Raw genomic sequence first — 20,250 nt, 5'->3', positions numbered from 1 at the left:
TCTTTAATTATTCATGTTTGCATGCTCTCAGGCTAATTTCTTGTACAGGAGAAATAAAAAAGAGAAACATTCTTCTAAGAAAAGTGAGGGTTGCTCAGAGTAAGACTTCTCACTCACTTGATCACATCTCACTCATCTTACTCTGTATCTGCATTCCCTTGTGTAAATGTATGCAGCAGGTTAGGTACAATACTGAAATATATCTGTGACACTAATCCATAAAGTGATTATATATATTTTGCCAAGCTGAGTTAATTGCATTGAATGAAATAACTACTATTAGACCACTTCAGACTTATTCTCCATGTTACGCTGCTGTTTGTATGTAGGTCCCGATCTTTGCAATGATCAGATTTGATTGCAGCAGATTGTAAACTGATTTCACAGTGGGAAATTCCTTGTGAATAAAATGGTTTGAGGTACTAAATCTCATATTGAGATGAGGCTGGCGGATGGAATATTTCAGCAGCACCATTTATCATTTCACTTTTTGCTTCACTAACTAAAAGACATTCTTGTGCTTCTATTCTCCCTCTCAGTCTCTTCTATTTCTCCGATGTCCAATTAAATCTCTTTCTTCTTCATTTCTCTGCTGCTTCCAGAGGGTTGTGTGGAGGACAATGCAACACAGTGTAAGCCTTTCATTCCTTCTCTTACTTTCACCAAGTCATCTATCTTGTGGTGTTTTAATCAACCTGCCCATAGAGCTCGACTTCTTTACGTTATTCAAAGTTGATATTGATTGCTTGTTTGTTACATGGCATGTTTATTTACTTTGGTTGAATTATTTGGCTTTTTTTCCAGTCTATAACTGAACTAAGCTGCTGAGGTCGATATTTGTAACTGTCTTTCTCCGTTTCTTATTTGGTCTAAAATAATTTAGACTGGCATCATGGTGGTTAGGACTGTTATTGTCTTACAGCAAGAAAGGTTGTGAGTTTGAATCTCTGCCATTGTTCCTCCTGTTTGAACTGTGCATTTTCGCTTTGGGTTTCCTTCAGATATGCAGCTCAGGTTGATTGGAGATTTTAAATAATTTGCCCATAGGTGCAATTGGCATATGTTAACCTGTGAGGATCTTGCAAATAATTCAGGATGTTTCCTTGCTTTTTTTCCAAGTGCATGCTGTGGCCTTGTGTAGAGATAGAAACAGAGTGTGCTCTGTTGTTATTGCTTGATATTGTGCAATGAATCAACTGATTATCATTCAAAAGGAGAATCTGAAGGATTTTGTTGAGCAGGGTTTCTGACAATTTTAATCATATATTTACATACACATCCTGCCAGAATAAGTAAAATAAGTAACATGATGCTTGTTACTTCCTGTTACATTTGTTCAAGGGCATCATTGTGTTTGTTACATACATACACAATTACATATAAACTGTACTGAAATGCTTGGTACAGTAGCACAATCCTACTATGACTGTACTGCATATTTATGGCGATAATACTAATAATTATTTTCTTCCTTCTAAAGTCTTCAAACCTTGCACACAGAAGGCGAGATTTATGTGCATGAAATCAAAGGGCAAAATGTCTGTGTCCTTGTTCAATTTACACTTCAATCTGCATGCAATTGGGTCTGATTTGCTAAGACATCAGCTAATTACATAATCAGTGATTGAGACAAGCTTCCGCACACATTCTGTGAGTGAAGGAAAGGTCAAAAAGTGCAGTTCAGTGACGGGATTTGTTTGAGATCAGCTAGTTTGATGAAAAACATTGAATGGCTTCAGGCACAGAAACAAGGAGCAAAAGGTTTAGTAAATATGATTGCGATTACCATTGAGCATTGACATTTATGAATGACTGTAAAACTCTGTCATCGTTACCCTTTATATATTTAGTCAAGAGTGGTTTCCTCTTAAATCAATTTGTACCATTTTTCAATCTTGGTCTGTTTTCGGGTGATTTGTGCTAATGCATCTCTAACATCCCAGTCTGTCATCGGCATCTCAGATCAGAAATTAGATACAACTGCTTACACGCTGTCTAATCCTCTTCCTTTTCCAGCTCACTGCTTAACGATTTAAAGCTGAAAGAGGTCTGTCTTAGTGGGTTTAGTATATAGAGTCCTGTAGCTGAGTTTTCCTAGCTTCATGTGGCCAAAATGTACTATAAATACAAATAGTAGTACTGTTTTAAACCGGTACTGGTGCTTTTTGAGCACATAAAAACAACTGTTTTTACATGTGCTTTGATTTATGATTGTCTTGGTGTAATTTGCTTTGTCTGTGATTCTTAATTTAAGTGAGACTAGTGGACTATTGCCCCATACAATTGAATCCTAATTTACTGTGTCATACTGTATAATGTATATTAATGGTATGGCCCTACAGTGTTTACAATGTTATGCTGATTCATCACTGGGACTGAATGACCTTATCCTTCTAATTCAAAGGAAAACTTCTCTTAGAGTCAGAGAGGGCTGTTGCACCTTCCCGCTATATAATTTTTGATAGTTTGTGTGCATATAGTGTATTGTTTTCTGCTGTACTGACTTGTTTAAAAAATCATAATGTTGATGGCAGCCCACAGAAGCTGTGATGTTTAATTAAAAACAGATGGCATTTTTAATGTCAACTACAAACCCACTGCTAAATCTGAATATTTTAAATTACTGTACTAGGAACTGACTGTGGTTACTTTGTACAGTGTTGTGGCTCATTTCAGGTTTTGTTACTTTTTTTGCCATACTAGTGGCATGGCTCTAGAATTTGCATTGTTGGTCAGTCGGTCCACCACTTTTGTGCCGATTGAAATTTCTCACTAACTATTGGATGGATTGCCCTGAACCTTTGTACAGACATCCATGGTCCCCAGAGGATGAAGCCAACTGGTAATCCCATGGCTTTTCCTCTAGCACCAATACGAGGTTGACATTTGTGGTTTTAAGTGAGATGTCTAGATATCCCCTTACTTTTGGTCTAGTGCCATCATCAGCTCAAATTTTTACTTTGGTTTATGACCAAATACATGCAAATGACATTCCCCTCAGCCTCAGCTGTACTTTGTGTTCTAATTAGCAAATGTTAGCATGCTAACAAGGTAAACTAAGATGGTGAACATGGTAAACATTATACCTGTTAACTATTGGCTTGTTAGCTGACATTAGAATTTAGCTCTAGCACCTAAGTACAGCCTCACAGGGATGCTAGCGTGGCTGTAGACTCTTAGCCTTGATTTGACTCCAAGCCATTAATTTGAATGGCTTAGAGCTGATGGCTGATGCATATGATTGAGACACTTCTTTATGCTCAAAATAAGATGCTTTGTCCAGCAGGTAAAATGTTACATTGATAGGAAGTAACCTAACTCTTCCCTCTGTTCATTATAGTCTTTATTCACTGTTGAGATAATTAGTGTTCAGTGTACAGTATAGTGTTGGAGCATATCCTCCACCATGTGTTCCACATTCACATTTATATTCTGGGGGTGTTGAGAAGAAGTCCACACCTTGGGTGTACAGCAACATTTATATTCTTCATTTATTTTGCCAATGATCAGCAGATGTCTGATGACACAATTCTGACAGAAATTACTTTGTTCTCTGTCAGCTTAAACTAACATTGCTGACAGGACATTACTGTCAATTCCTCCATTGCACAAATGTTCGCAGAAAAAATGTGATGGATGTCCTGATGGGATTCCATTATTGATTTATTTGACCAATTTCTAAATATTCTGAGCCTCTCTAATGTGTTGTTTGTTGTTGAGCACTGTTGAAATGGGGATGGAGTTGGAAAGAAAGTAAATCAGTCATTAGCATTGGCCAGGTCTTTCTCCACGCTCCATTTCATGTTTCAGCAGAGTGCCAGGGCCAGGAAATGATCTGGCAACAACCATTTTTCTCAGGAAGGAAAAAGTGTAAAATAAATGATCAGTGTTTTATTTCTTCAATCAATCACAGTAATCCAGCGCTGGCACCACATATCTAAACTTTAGTGTACATTTGTTATTGTAGCCACACTATACTGAGAGGACTAAAGGCTTTTGTGGAGAGTTAGGGAAACACACTGTGAATTTGAATGCACGGAAAGAAACCCAGGGCTGAACATCCTACAGCTTCTGAAGGGGAGAAGAAATCACTATTCCCACATGAAAGTTTCTTCCTGCCAGAGTAATCAGTCATTGAGAAATCACTCCGCCCAATGCTATTGTAGACACAACTGCCAATTATGACCGATGGTAACATGGCCAAATTGGTGAAATTCATGAGTCATGCCATAAAATGGATCCAGTTACAGCTCAAATGAAATTCTGCCATGTACTGCAGATCTGTTCTCTACAGTTTCTGTGCAGATCAGCAGGCAAAAAAAGAGCAAGTGTTAAGACTAGTTAATCGCAATGGAATGCTAACTCAGTATACTGGGCATGCTGAGCTAATGTTTTAGCAGCAGTAACAACCACAGGGTGTGAGTGCTGTTGGGGTTTTTCTAAACTCTATATTACATTATGCTGACAAAGATCTTGGGGGGAAAAGAATTGTATAGTTTGTGGAGTCAGAACTTTTTTACATGTTGTTACATTTTTAAATGAAATGGCTGTTGGACAATGGAAGAGTATAGGCTATGCCACCTAAGAACATGGTACTTTTAATACCTGTGATTAAGACAGGTAATGTATTGTGCTACAGTTTGTAACACTATACCTTCTACTTAATCAATTAATTCAGAATTGATTGATGCTCTTTTTTTGCTCTACATACTGATTCTGTCTGCATAGTAACCCTGCTGTGGGAGACTATTATTATAGATCAAAACGTTCACAACTGTATGTGGGGAGCAGCCACACTGTCACAAATTGGACATAGGTTTTCTGTTTCTGTGTTTTTGGTGGCCATAGAATGGAGGAAATATGCTGTTAAGGCTTTGTTCGTGCAATGTTCCAATAAAGAAATGGTTGTTCAGTGTAAATTCAATAAAAAATTGAACTGGAGAACCTGTAATCATTCCAACATTTTGCTGGGCTATTTTGAATCTACTTTGATACCTATTAATGCTGAGTTTAAAATAATGGCCATCCCATTATTTTATAAACTGTGTTGTCTCACTATTCACCTCTTTGGCTTAATAAAGGGCGATGAATCCATCTGTCCGTAGGTGATTCTGTCTGTCAAAAGAGAGGGAAATCTGACAGAGACTGATGTGTAATCAGCCGTGCTCACTCAACAGAGACCTGTCTCTGAAAATGAATTAGGATTAATGTACGTGGACAGACACAACAGATCAATGCGGCCACCTTCAAACACCTCTGTATTTAAAGGCAGCATGATCACTTTACTTATCATTAATTACATCCATGCCTTCTCACACCTGCTTTACTTCCTCACAGTTAATATGAAGTAGTTTGCTCTTTTACATGTTTTGTGTCTGTACTCTTCACATTAAACTGTGTTCTTGCCAGTACTTTAATGCTTCACTAAGTTAGCAGTGCACACACCACCTGAAGCATCACAGACAATGCATTAAGCAGTAAAATAGTCTTCATGGATGTGGTTGTTGGGGATTTTAATCGAGAATGTAGCTTGAAAGGAAGACCAACTCGCAGGACTCAGTGTGTCAGTGTGCCTGTTTCTGCTGAAAAAGAAAAGAGACACCTATTGTGGTGGACAGCTGCTTGGGAGATGTGCACAGTGTGGTTCGTGCTGCAGGAAGATATGCTGGTAAATTACAAAACCATGGTGATGTTTTGTTGTTAGGTAGTTTCTACTTCCTCTGCCTGGTTTCCTTTGCAAGCTCTTCTAGGCTTTTGCTGCTCACTCTTTATACCTACAAAATCAACAGTTTTCCAAAACTTCTGACTGAAATAGCACAAAGACTTCCTATCAGATTTCTCTATCAGTCTCACCCGCTCAAGTAATGAGTGTCAATGACAGCATTTCACACCTAGACCGAGATCTCAAACATGCGGAAAAACCTGGCAGAGACAACGAAGCCTGACATTGTGAAGTGTACGTCTCCCTGTGCAACATCGTTTGTAATAATTCTCGCTACATAAACATGATAGAAAAATACAACAAAGGTTATTTTATTTGTTGATTATTAGCAGGTTGCTGTTATTTGCACTTGAAATTAGAAAGTAGAGGACAGTACTGATTTTGTGTTTCCACATAAATTTAATGATTAACAATAAACCTGGCAACCAAGGGAGAGGTGCTGAAGACATGCCATTAGAGAATTTCTTTTGGGCCACCAAAGAATGGTATTGTGAACATCAATGAATTTCATCACACATCTGTCCCTTTTATCTCATAAATGTATACTATATGCAGGAAAAAGGTTAATTAACACCCTGCTGCATGTGGCCAGTATGCATTATGATGCTGCACACAGACTATACAGTAGCATTTTCAGTGTGCTGGCCTCAAGACAGTCTGATTAATTAACCAATCACTAGACTCTGTCATGTTGTAGTGAGTGAAAGTTTCCTCTTTAAATCTCAAACAGACAGGACCTAATCATCTCTGTTGCCATTATTCATAGCCGGTGCCCTCAAAGAACAACCTGAACCTGCAGGTATGGCCATAAGATAACCAACGAGACGTCTTCTATTATGGACAATCCATTCACTGGATCCCCACAATAATTCAAGATAGTTCAACACTACCTAACTCACACCAGTCTTAACCTGCTCCTATAGCACACAGTCTAGACACCACATGATCTTCAGTTGCATGTAAATGAGAGTAATTTCCCATCTCAAGCTAAATTTGGACCAAACTGGTCCACCAAACCTGGCTGCTTTACCATCTGAGCAGCTTGTCAGTAAACGCTGCCAGAAAGCCACAGCATGTACTGGAATCTGCCTCAGCTCCTGCCTCACTGCTCATCACCAGGCTCTACAGCCCACTACTGTTTCCCATGAGATAGTGTGGTTAGCACATCTACCTAGGTAGAGGGTGTTTACCTTGCTTTAACACAGCAGAGCCTTGTGAGCTAAACTCATCTACGTGGGTAAGCAGGCAAGCTGAAATAAACCACAGTGTGTCCAAGGAAATCCTATTTAGTGCATTATTCAAAGCACTGAATCACAAAATGCAGGGCCATTGTGTCTGAAGTAAGCTAACCCAATTGCTATGGGCATAACAAGGAACTGACCATTTTGTACTGCTTCCCTTTGGAGACTTTCCTACTTTTTAAAATGTGTCTTAACCACACTTTATATAATTTAAATCCCCCAGTGCAGAGAGACTGGTTCTATCCACAATACCTTTACAATCCTGTTGGTGCCTATGTGACCTAGAAACTGGAGGACTTTTAGTGATCCTGCAGTCTATCCTTACATATTTATCAATGTTAGATAACTCAAATTCTTGGTTGATACAGCCACTCTTTCCAGCAGAGCTACAGTATCTGCTCCATGAATTTGATGTTTCTGCTTTGGTCCATAACGTTTGTGCCTGGTTGACTGACTTGGCTGAATGTACTGATAGTGCTTCAACACTGATGCTAGAACAGTGTCCAGGTCTATTCTGTCTCACTTTTATGCATATTTTATCCTGTGTTCAAGTTTGGTAGAAGTTTACAGAGGGTTTGTTTCTCATGCAGTGCACTGTGTAATGAATAGGCTGGACACTAGAGTAAAGAAGAAATCCAAAGGAACAAATTACACTCAGTTCTGTTGATTTGTGCCTATAACTAGCCCAAGGTCAATCAATACTGATGCCATCCCTACTGTAAATTATTCATTAATTTCCATTCCTGCTTATTTCTGTTGTACTGATGAAGGGGTTTGAGTCTGTTCTAGTATGCACTGGACATTTCGCCAGTCAATTTATGGCCTAACACATTTGCATTTTTTTAAATTTAAAGTGACTCAAGATTTCATTGAAAAATCCAATTAACACCAACATGCAAGGGATTTAAACTAATTTAATCCATGAATTATAGATGTGTGGAACAGAATATATTTATCATTTAAGGGTTTGGGGTTTAATATTGATGTGTAATGTTGGATATATTCCAATGTCATGTGCTGAACACTGCTGAATAATTGTACTGATTATATTTGATTTTTTTTTACCTGAGTCCAGATGCTAATGCTTGCATTGATTTTGATGCTTTACTGTATTTATCAAAACGTAACCAACTTATTTATGAAGTTGCTTTAGTAACTTTGCAGAGAAGCATCTGTTTATAAAGGCTTTTTTTCCCCAAACGGTATGTTTACCCTTGGGATGGGACACAAAACCAGCTGTGTATGAAACTTCCATCTGTGCTTACATTAGTCAGGTCACGGTTTGTTTAGCGTGAATGTGCTGTACTAAAACTGCTCAGTACGCTTATCATTTGAGGTCCTGCTTTATAGTAACAGTTTTGTCCAATAGGAAAGTAAACATACTGTATCAAAGACAAAAATAATACATTATTTAGGTTAAGCTATCGTCTTTTATGCCGATATAATGAAGAACAACTTTGTTTATTTATTTTTCTTAAGATTTGCAGTTGCCTCATACATTGTAACTTAACTTAACTCTCCGTTAAGCACATTCATTCAGTTGGAGACAACTACAGTTTGGGCATATACATGTACAAAGAATATATTCTCAACGGTTGGTTCAAAGTTCAGTTTCCAGATTTATACTTTGTCTCTCTGTGTGTAAGTTCAAATCTGTCATTTTCTATTGGAACATTGAAGCGGGGCTACACTATAAACATTTTAGATATAGGCATTTAAGGGTAGGGTTAGTATGTGTACTATATGTGTGTACTTTGTGTGTCTGTGTGTAATTCATCAAAACAGGAGCATTGGTACTGAGGTACTAGAAATGATGCTATGTATTTTGTTTGCCTGTAGTTCATCCTGGGACCTAATCGAGTCGTAATCATGGTGTTGACTGATTTTCTGCCTTAAAAATAAAATAATTTACAGATTTGGAGCCTCACCAGCAACATATTTCCTGCTTTTACTTCCATAGATAGGGACAGGTGCGAAGGGACAGGTGCTTAAATGGTATAAAGATGCTTTTTTCACATCATGACTGCTAAATAGATCAAATTCAGAGTTACCCAGATAAACAAACTATTGCTAACTAACTACTCATTTTTGAGCAAAATCAAAAAATACCATGGGACATAGAAGCAAATATCTCAAAAAATTAGGCAATGCAAGGCAAATTTATTTGTATAAAGTGTGTAACTGTATCTCATAAATCAGTTTCATACAAATAATCACAACAAATTAAATTAACTTAATGCTTAAAAAGAAAATCCATTTCACAATTTAAATAGATTAATGTTTATAAATCTTTGATACTTGTTTTCCAAAGTGAAAGGTTTGCTAGTGCATTGGGATATTTTCACTTATTTCTTATTTCCAATGAAACCTGCTCAAGAGATTTTTGGATCAAGTTATATTATTATGATACTTAATGTGTGGTCGGTCTCATTATATAAGAAAATTCTCAAAACAGGTAAAACTTCATTGTAAGCCCAATCGCAGTTTTATCCAGTTATTGCAAGGGAAAAACCATTTTAAGAATTTATAGGAATAATGTGTTGTCAAAGTTATTTTTTGCAGTACAAAGACTACTTATTATTTTTGGGGGGCATTTTTCACCTTTATTGGACAGATTGAGAGTGAAGAGGCAGATAGGAAACAGGGGCGAGAGAGGGGCGCATGACATGCAACAAAGGTCGCTGGCTGGATTCGAATCAAAGACGCTGCGTTATACGACATGCGCTATAACCATTCGGCTACTAAAATGCTCCAAGTGATGAACTTAACACAATTGAAAAAAGTCATCTTTTAGTGCTACAGTTTCACAATATTTACATTCGTTTGTGGTGTTTCACAGTGTATTCAGTGTTGAAATTGAAAATTAGAGCAAAGGTGAAAAGGAACACTTCAAATCTGAAAGCCTCTCAGTAGTTCATTGGTGCCATGTACACATATTCATTGATATTAGTGTGAAACTGAAGCAGCTCTGCTAAGCGAGCAATCCGCCTCTGCTCAATATTTGGTTTGAAACAGTCTGTTCAGCCAGAGCAGGACAGAGCACCTGCTCTGCTGCATGAGAAAAGATGACAAGACTGACAGATGCAGTTGGTTATGTAAAAGGGCACTTTTCCTTTAGAAGGTCCGCCAGGCAGGCACCCAGAATCTTGTTAATTTTCCTGAGTGGACGTAGGAGTTCTTCCATACTGGCTTCTTTCTTGTTCTGTCTTTCCCGTCACATTTTAGTAGGTTTTATATTTCTAATCAATTCATGTGTTCGAGCCTGATTACAGCTGATAACAGCTGACTTTTTACAAGTTGCATCAGCACCATAATGCAAATTTGAACTAAACTATCACCTCTCCTTGATTTGGAAAAAGCTTCACTGCTTTGTAAAAAGAAGCAAAAATTCTCAGTAGTTAGTACAAGTGCATGTACTGTAAACTGAGTGCAGCGATGTGAGTTCACTTTTGTCATGGTTCTCAAGAGAGGAAATTTCAATATTTTGTATGTACAGTTTGTAAAAACAGCCAGCTAAAATGATTGTGATGATTAGATTCCCTGTTTTGCATAAATGTGGGTTCATCACGATTCTCATTTCTGTGCTCGCTCCCATTGAAGCTGAATGTCTGAAGGTCAATGTCTAAACTGTAAGATCTTAACAGATACTACAGTAAACATGGTGAAATATGAGCATATCCTTTTTAGCTATATTGCAAATATAATTACATGGATAACAAGTGCACACACACACAGTGCTGTAAAATGTATAAAGGTTATTGGGTAAAAAGGATTACATGGGCACAGGTTGTGAATTACATACCAACTATAACTACTGCCTGTTGCTGGAATTAACAGATGTATGGGACATATTATTATGGTTACATAGCCTCCATTAATTATGTAATTAGCTGTAGAAATGATCAGGAAAAAGGGTAAAATATTGCATTAACCAGTTCACCTGTTGTGAGAGTTAGAGCAACAATAAACAGGAACTTTTGCTGTGCAAATGACCACTGCCTTTACAGCCCCTGAAACACATTGATACATTCAATGAAAACAAATTGGCATCTAAATCCTTGGGTCTGCATCAGTAAAAATAGTGTGTTGTACCACCTATAATGCCACAGCACTTTGGGTGGATGCGGCATTAAAAGTTGAGGTGGCAGCTGAAAGAGATCTCATGTGTAAGTTCCTGCAAACTGCTCCTCTGATACCTTCTTATCCTGCTAGAAACCCTGCCTCCTTAAAAGAACTCATACTGACCAGAGCTTTTTATTTCCCATGTCGGCCATTCTTCCACACAACTGCTCTTGTCTATGTGAAAGGAAAATGGCCAGTACTGAAGCTCCTGGACTGTCTTGGTCCTGCCACAACACTACAGCAGCAGGGCTGGACAGGGCTTCTGCATCCCCTTCACCTCTGAAAATCTAACTGCAAAACATATTTAATATTCTTGATGTAATGGCCAGAGAGCTGCAGGCTCTTGAGCTCTTAGATATCTCTTATTGCAGATATTACCTTGACCCTCGCTGCTACTTTGTGCTTGTCATAGCATGAGCCAGTTAGAAAATTCTGCCTCTGAGCGCTGTGGTAAGCACCAAAGCATCTCCCTCATCCCGGCCATCAGCTCTGATTATCAGTGATTCCACAGTTAGAAAATTTTTTCCCAGTAGATAAAACTCATATTCCTTCTCAGATACAACATCCAGGAGTCCCCCCTCTTTTAAAAATAAAATTTGTAACCTTTTAAATGTTTTACAGAACACATGCAGTGTCCGCAATGACAATTATTGGCATTGAAGCAATACTCTTCACCATCAATGTGTTCCTTTAGCCATTCACCAATGATGCCCATGAAATCCAAACATCACTGCCATTTGTTCTACAACTACTCCTAGTCATTGCCAGAAGAAATCATGTATACAAATGAAAATGTTCTCACTGACAATCACAAAATAATCCAATATCCTACTCTTTCTTTAAAACAGATTCTTACATTTAATTTGGTATGCTTTATTTATTTAATTAAATACACTTTTACTTTGGTATAATAAATATATGTGGGTGGTGTTTGCACTTATGATTTTAAATTGCACATAACCTAAACCCATAAGCTTGAAGTCCATAGTAAATTATTGTTTTCTCTTAACTCTGAAGACTTCTATATAACATTTAAATAGTCATCAATCAATCAATCAAACTTTATTTGTATAGCACCTTTCATACAAGTTAGTGCAGTTAAAAGTGCTTCACATATGACTGACAACACGATAATAAGACAGGAGTGTAAACCGTAATAGAGTGAAATAAAATAGATTAAAAGACAGAACAAAGATAAAAAATAATGGCAATGAGAAAAAGATTAAAAGCTATAATAATAATAATAATAATAATAATAATAATAATAATAATAATAATAAAACAGTTAGATAAAAGCTAGACTGAAAACTCGATAAAATATTAAAAAAGACAGCAAAATAAAAACAAATAAAAACAATTAATAAAATAACAGATAAAATAAAATTTTTACAACATGACTATTATTTATTAAGAGTTTAACCCTAGAAAATGTGTGGGTGTGGTTTGATCAGATTTGATTACTGCCATCACATTTTAATTAAAATGTTGCTAAATTCTGATGCAAAGAAGTAAGAAATCATCTTTTTCTAACTGAGCCCAGCCCACCTCAAACCAGTGAGAAGAGCCCAGACAAAAACACAAATACAGACATTCCTCATGTGTAATAACCAAAACTGTCCTAACATTGGCAGAAAATTGTTTGTTATTGTGTTGATATTTTAAGGTAGTGAAGTATTTCTATATTTCAGCTATAGTTGAAAAAACTACAACCAGACTCACTGGATCTAGAATGAAGAAACACATTATCTCTATTTTGGCCTTCCAACACTGGCTTCCTCTGAAAATCTGTATTGATATTAATTCTATTAGTTAGTATTTAAACCACATTCCTTTAAATCAACATGTGCCTGAACACACCTTGAGATAGTCTTGCAAGGCCCACATGGCTGTTCCACTTTCTAGACTCAGATCAGGGGCCATTGGGCTTTATCTAGTAGGGCCCATAGACTGTGGAGTGAAGGTAGAGTTGTGCCCCAGTATCCTCTTTAATTAAAAATTCATATTTTTTTGTAAATGCTGCTTTAATTTCATGTCTTTGACATCTGCTGTTTTTATTTGTGCTTGTTTTAAAACACGTTCTTGTTTTATTCGTATTTTTTATTATTATTCCTTCTTCCCAAAATCAGGTGTTGTATGAGTCATTTGTCAGGACTGGCAAGCTGGTGGTGCATGCCTTGGTTGCAATTAATGCTTTATTCTCAAACACAGTGAGTCAGAGTGGATCAAATTGTTTTTGTGAAATTGATTAAGATAGGCTTTATTAATGGCCCATGTGTGTCCTTGGGCTGAGAATCACTGTTGTTAACAGAGACGTAAGCAGGGGCCAATCACAGTGTTTAATCCTTGCTTCAGTGAGCTATAGCTCCACTCCCACTCCCTACACAACTCTTCACAGTGACAACCAGGGAGTTTGAAGATAGACAGAAATTATGTGCACATACTTGAGCATTCATATAAGAAAGGACTTGTGATATGCCGAAACAAAAGTTTAAGAAAACAAACAGTCATAAAACATTAGAACGAGAAGCTGGACTTGAGATAAGTAAGTCAGTTCTTTCCAATTTGCTTAACCTTAAATAAGGTTACTGTATATTATTGCTATCTAGAGTTAACTGTATGTATGGCTGTTATTTGAAAATGAAGCAGGTGGATCTGACCTGTGAAAATCCTAATTAAAGTGACTGGACCTACATTAACATGCATTGCTGGAGGGAGCCCCACATGCTCCGATAGATCAACAACCACTTGACACCATTTCCAAGACTCAGCAAACCCAGGATCAGGCGGGTTGGCATAAAGATTTGTTTGAATAAAATCTTTAATTCAGGCAGTACACATCTGAAAGGACTGAATAGATTAGAATGGTAAAACTTTGGCTATTGAAACTGCAGGTTTTGAGGATATGGTCTATTTTATGTTGTCACAAGGCCCTGCTTGTTATTCGGTGTTGTTCATAGTAAAGACGTGGGATGCACATTATTAGTTTTGAATGAGTGTAGTCTTAGCTCAAAGCACCCTGAGTAAGTCAACCCAAAGTATTTTAAAATGTAAGGATTAGATTATCCAGATCCCCAAGTCACATTTCCAGTATGTATCTTTCACAAAACTGTTGCCAGTAAAAATGATTAAAGGATAGGTTCAGATTTTATCAAGAGTTTTTTCAAGATTATCTTAATACAACACTCATGTGCCATATGTATGTTGAAAGTGTTAGGAGTTGCTGCTCTCCATGCTGCCTGTGAAGAGACACCTTTGTAGAGCAATACGGCCGTATCTTCATATGGCCAATATGAAGAGGAGGAATGATTACAGTGACCAACAGCACTTTCAATGCACATATGGCATGTGAGTGTAGTATTAGGGCAGACTTAAAAGGTGAATATAGGCACAGGAACCTTTGCCTTAGATAAATTACCTTATCTTGCAATAAACACGCTAACCGTATGTGAGTGTAATTACTGTGTTTAAATAACGCCAGCGTTAGTCAGACTGGCAAGCCATTTAGCCTAATTTGACAACAAACAATATTGCGTAAGATCACTAAGCACAAGTTGCAGTCCTGTTATAAAGTCATAGCCACGGAATGACTCTACAGTTGAATCAACACCTCTTTAAAACAGTTTAAACAAAAAACAAAACATTATAACCTTGATGATTTTTGCAGGACTGTTGTATTAGGCAGCATCAGCTTTAGCTAGGTGTATCTAATAAATTGTGAATTGAGTGTATAAGCTTAATTTGGAAAACAAACAGATATAATGTGTCTGGCCAAGAAAAATCTGTATCACTGTTCTCGATCTCTTCTACCAATGAACCTGTAGTTGATATTATCAGTTATTTAGCTCTTTCTGTAAAGCAGTGCAGCAGTGAACTCTGGGCTTCAGTGAGACGAGGAGAGACACTGAAGGTTCAGCTGCATCTAATCCTGTGGCTACAACAGCAGCTAAGATGCAGTGAAAGCAGTACAACTATTCTAGCTGAAGTCAGACTCACTGCCCCAGGGCACCCATGTAAAGACTCGTGGTTAGAGTTTTGTCTTCACAATTCACACTCAGTACAGTGTGTGTGTGCTTATGTGTGTATGTTTGCATTTATTTATGAACAAGTACTTGTTTACTGTAGTAAACAAGTTGTGTTGTAGAATAGGCTGTGCTGATATTGACACTGTTTGTGTGGACTGTACTTTATGTTATACAGATGGAGCACGCTGCATTATACTTTCATAAGCATCAATTCCCAAATGAATCATGAATGGATTTATTTACATTTATGTCTGGAAATGAGTTATCCTTCCTTCCTGCCTCCAATTCACCTGAAATATTCCTGTTTGCAGACACTCGGCTGTCAGAATGGACCATGTCAATGTCACATTACTGTGGTTAAATTTTATAGTGCAAGTGAAATAAGCAAGCACATTCTGATCTGATCCATATTTTGTTGTCAGTGCCGGGATGCTGTGGGCCATCATGAATCAGAACCACACCAGCGTGTGTTAAACCTAACCAGCTTTGGTGTCTCCATGACAGGATTACCACATCAAATGTGAGGGCAGTCTCCTGCAGTGGCATCCTGTTGGTACAGGCCCTTTCATGTCCTGTTAAGACCCGAGGCTTCACTGTATGAACTCTCCCAAATCCCCAGTGTAACTAGGACATGATGGGGGCTGTGTGTGTATGTGTGTGTGCGAGTGCATGTGTGTTCACTTGTCAAGTTATAAATGTGTATGCTTTTTTGGGCTATTACGGGTGTCAACATGCACTTTAAATGAGTAACGAGGGCTTCAACTTTAACTGGAGGGTCAAGAATAAATAAACAGGATGTTTTTCAGAAAAGGTTGTTTTTCGTGGTTATCTGAATCATAATTTTGTAGACGCGAAGAATACAATCTGAATTTAAGCAAACAAATACGTTGAATGTATGAATTAGCTTATTTTTTTATTACTGAAGAAAAGAACAAAACATGAAAGTGCACTTGGGAAATATGGAAAATGGTAAAGTTAAAAACAAATGTTTTAGCTTGAAGAGCCTCTATCAAGTCTACCAATGTAAGTAAGAATGCAAAAAAAAAGGTGTCCTGATACAATACATCAGCTAACAAGGTGGAGCCACAGAATACTACTTAAAGTAACTTCCAGTTGTGGCATTTCCTCCCTCATGTCCATTAATTTTTCTATCTGGACACCTCGGAGACCTTGATCCCTGGTATTGCTCTGATACAGGCCACTTAAATTTTTGTTGCTTTTATTTTTGTACCCATGACTACTGACATCCCAGATTTGTTTAGTGGTTCAAATAGGTCTGGTGTAATGCCCATGGACATCTCTTTCCTCTGGTTGGAGAAATAATTATCCAATCAGAGCTTAGTAAACGGGATTAAGAATGACACCATCTTCAAACATAGTTAGCTACCAAGCTACATGCATGAAAAATAGCGACTGAAAAATGGTGATAAGCGTGGATGAGCTGTATAAGTCATTGTAAGTCAACTTACAGAAAAACTCTTTCATCAATATTTCTTTGATCGATGTGAAAAAGGTTGACTGATCCACAGAAGCTTCTGCGTCCACTGAAAATGGTGTTGGTGGGGCCGAAAGGTCACTCGCTACTGATTGGTTAGCACAAAACAAAATATAATAACCACCCTCCCAACAAGAAATTTGCTAATATAAACACAATATCAGGCGAAATGAATGTCAGTTAAGTCTGATTATCTCGCTTCACCAATTTGGAATAACTATTAAACTGTTAACTGGAACTATATTTGAGTTGTCTAGATACGTAGACACCTGCTAGCCAATCAAATTCACACTAGCCAAGTGTTTTCGGTGGCCATGGCTTTGCATTACAGTGGACATATCCAGTGTTGCTAAAGATGTCTGTATCATTACCCATGAAAACCATAACATTGTCTATGGAGCAACATGCTGTGTTTTAATCAATTAAAAGCAGAAGAGCCTCAATTTATTTGTAGTCAAGTTTGTTTGTTCAGCCCAACATCACATACATTGTCTCAATAGGCTTCCCAGGCCCACAACAGCATAAACGCTTTATTAAAGCAGGAAAAAAATCCCCCAAAAACGTTAAAACAAAAGGGGGAGAAAACTCTGAAGGAGAAATTTTAAGGAAGATCTTTTCTCGTCAGGAAGTGCAATAGAAGCTGTAGGTGGCAACGTGGCAATTGCAAACCATGATCAAGAAGTTGTAACAGTTGTAGAAGCAAAGTACAGCAATGGGATTATAATTCTACAATAGGATTATAACGGATCCAATACTAATGTAGCAAATCCATTTTACAAAGTCCAATAAAATAAGTCAAAGAAATACAGGTACAGAGAGATGAAATCAATAAAATATGTAAATCCGATTAAACAATTTGTCACAATTCAGAGCCCAGGATGCCAGGTAGGTGGGATAGAGGAAAGGGGGTGAGTGGTCATTTATTATGTTTTAATTAGACAACCACAAGGTTTACCTCTCCATTTCCTACCTTTTCCTAAATTCATTTTTGAATCTCAGTGAGGGATAATTTTCAAAACAACAGCTGGCACATGCAGATGTAACACTGTTAAATATTTAGCAAAATGAAAATTAGTTATATAACTTGTCAAATTATCTGCACCCTCTAGAAGCAGAGTTAATTTATACTGTATTAGGTGTTTACCCCATTCAACAGGGGCTTTATTGAAGGATCCACAGGCTACTATGGCCTGTAGCCAAGGCCAAGATAAAGAAATGCTGCTGCTCACTGGGTAATTACCTCAGGCTTGAAAGAGCTAATCTGATAGCTCCTGCTCTCTCTCAACTGTCTCTCCACCAGCCTCAAACAGCAGAGCAGTCAGTCCCACATCCTGAACTGACCGCCAACCCCAAAGCAGGCTGCCTCAACATACAGATACAGTGAACCACTTCCTTGGTCTTAGAGGAAACACAATTACAACTCACTGTCACTGATCCCATCCCCCGACTAGCAATTGTATTCATAGGTATTCGTAGGTTAGCAACCGTAAATAGGCTAGAAATTTTCCACAAATGGTGTGTAAAGTTCAGTGGTAAGAGCGATATTTGGCATCTTAAGAGTTTGGAGCAAAAGTGTAAGGAATGGATCAAGTGGTGTGTTTGTCTGCACTAACATAAACTGCAAACATTAGTATGCCAGGCTAACTAGTTACAAAAATATGTGTTCAGGACTGAAACATTCACTGTCTGGGAGCCAAGGTGCTGCAACAGTATATCAGAGTTTAAGGTAATGTTAGCAGCTGTGGCCTGCTCTTTTTTTGGTTTGAGGAAGTTTACACTCATTAGTGTCTCGCTTCCCAATGGTCACTCCTCATCCTCAAACCCCTTTATGTTAAGCAAATGTTGTTTAAAATACAAACAGTTAATACAGCTAAAATCTTGCAAAAACTTTTACTCGGATCATCGACTGGAGAAGATTCTCACTTTTTGCCCGGTAGCTACAGTACATGTAGCCGATCTTTTGGCATTATATCATGTACAGTATGTACTGCAGCCTTCATGTGCGTATTTAGGACCTATTTACATGGTTCTCGTTTTAAAACAAGACTGCTGGAGACGGAGTATTCAGCCAATTCACAGAGGCCATGTAAATTAGCACGCTAGCTAGCTACAACAACTGCTAGCAACATTCCTCATTTCAGCCGATAAAATCGAGGGTTGTCAGTTAGAAATGAGAGACTGGTTTTGTTTGCCTCTGTGTGAAATTACTAAGAATTTTACCGGTTAATCTGCCACCATTATCACTGTAAACTGTAAATGTGCCATGCCAGAATGGAAAGCATAGCAACAGTAACTAAGGGCATTTTAACAAAATGGTCAATTGCATTTAACTAACAAAAAACACACACAGTTCATAGTATTATTGACAAAAGTGTTTTTTGAACATGGTACTAATTTTAAATTTTAAGCATCAAAGCTCATTCTCGACCTCTGCAATAGTAATTTGACAAAACAAATCTAACTCAAGATCCACTTAGTAGTTTTTTCTGGAACTTTCAACCTTATCACTCATCAGCAGATGGAGTTTGTTTAGTTGTCATGGAGATGGATTTGTTGACATGCTCAGTAGCTGTTATGATATCATCCATAGCGCTTTTTAGGATGTCTTGTTCATGTTGGCTTAAAAGTGAACTTGCACAAGGTTGAAAGCTCCAGAAAAGGCCAGTAAGTGGACCTTGAGTTGGGGTTTTTTTGTCAAATACAAATTTATTTTTCAAAATTAAAGCTGCAGTAGGTACATTTTATGGATTAACAGTTTTTTCAAGTAAATGGGGGGGGAAAGTATGTATTGCTACCAACAAGCAGGTTGATAGGTCAGAATCTCAGATACAGTAGCAGCTATATTTTCTCTCCTGAAAAATCCTTTCAAACAAGGAAGAGAGGCCTGAGGTAAAAGGCGTCAACGCGTGCCAGTCACTCCTCACTAATAAATTAAAGGGTTTGGAGTTATGAATAGGAGGTGTGTAATTCCTTGTGTTTGTTTTATATTTCTGGTGATGTTATTTTGTGTCTGCTGAGTTACTGCCGCAGAACTGTGCCTACAACTGAATCCTGAATTAACTCTTAACAGCTGCATCAACTGTGTGGGGCAAAGATTTTAACCATAGCAGGTATAGCACAGTAGGTAACTTCTACACGCAGTAATTACTAATATCACAGGGTTTTGTCTCTAAAGTTAAGGTAAAATATATCCATGTTTGTATACTTTGGCAAGTTGGCTGTAAAATAACTAAGATTAAGAACAAAGGCATTGGGCTTTGCATTAAATCAGATGTTGTTTTTGAAATATTTGGGTATAAATTACATGAGACAGATATTTTGCAGTCTGTGCTTTTCAGAGCCTTGAAGAATTCAGCAGCTGAAATTGGTTCAAGTCCAAAACAATTTACAGAAAAAAAATTGTGACACTGTTGAAAGCAATAGAATTTCAAAGAGACGGTCATGACCCATCAACAATGTTCTTTCTTGCCAAAATATATTTTAACACACACACACCTACACACACGTGCACACACACACAATGAATACTTCACCTGTCTAATACAGGGCTCAGTTTGTGGCTTCATTTTGTTTTATGGATGCAAGATATAATATCTATCGATTTTTTTTGTTTGTTTTAAATTTTTAAGTAAAAATCACCTGTGTTCT

The 20,250-nt window shown here is 37.6% G+C and overlaps 1 protein-coding gene across 6 annotated transcripts in view; it reads left to right on the top strand.

Annotated features, from left to right (window-relative positions):
* The window catches only part of gpc6a (glypican 6a), a 238,289-nt gene that overhangs the window by 207,269 nt on the left and 10,770 nt on the right, over window positions 1-20,250 (top strand). For 4 of the 6 annotated variants that reach the window (XM_044193683.1, XM_044193707.1, XM_044193699.1 and 1 more), the window contains one exon: window positions 603-632. The exons of the other annotated variants lie outside the window; for them this stretch is intronic. In XM_044193683.1, the coding sequence (XP_044049618.1) occupies window positions 603-632 (30 nt within the window). The remainder of the gene's footprint in view (window positions 1-602; window positions 633-20,250) is intronic. 6 annotated transcript variants of the gene reach the window in all.

This window comes from Siniperca chuatsi, linkage group LG1 (genome assembly GCF_020085105.1).
Source record: "Siniperca chuatsi isolate FFG_IHB_CAS linkage group LG1, ASM2008510v1, whole genome shotgun sequence".
Taxonomy (NCBI): domain Eukaryota; kingdom Metazoa; phylum Chordata; class Actinopteri; order Centrarchiformes; family Sinipercidae; genus Siniperca; species Siniperca chuatsi.
This window is presented reverse-complemented; position numbering and strand designations above follow the sequence as displayed.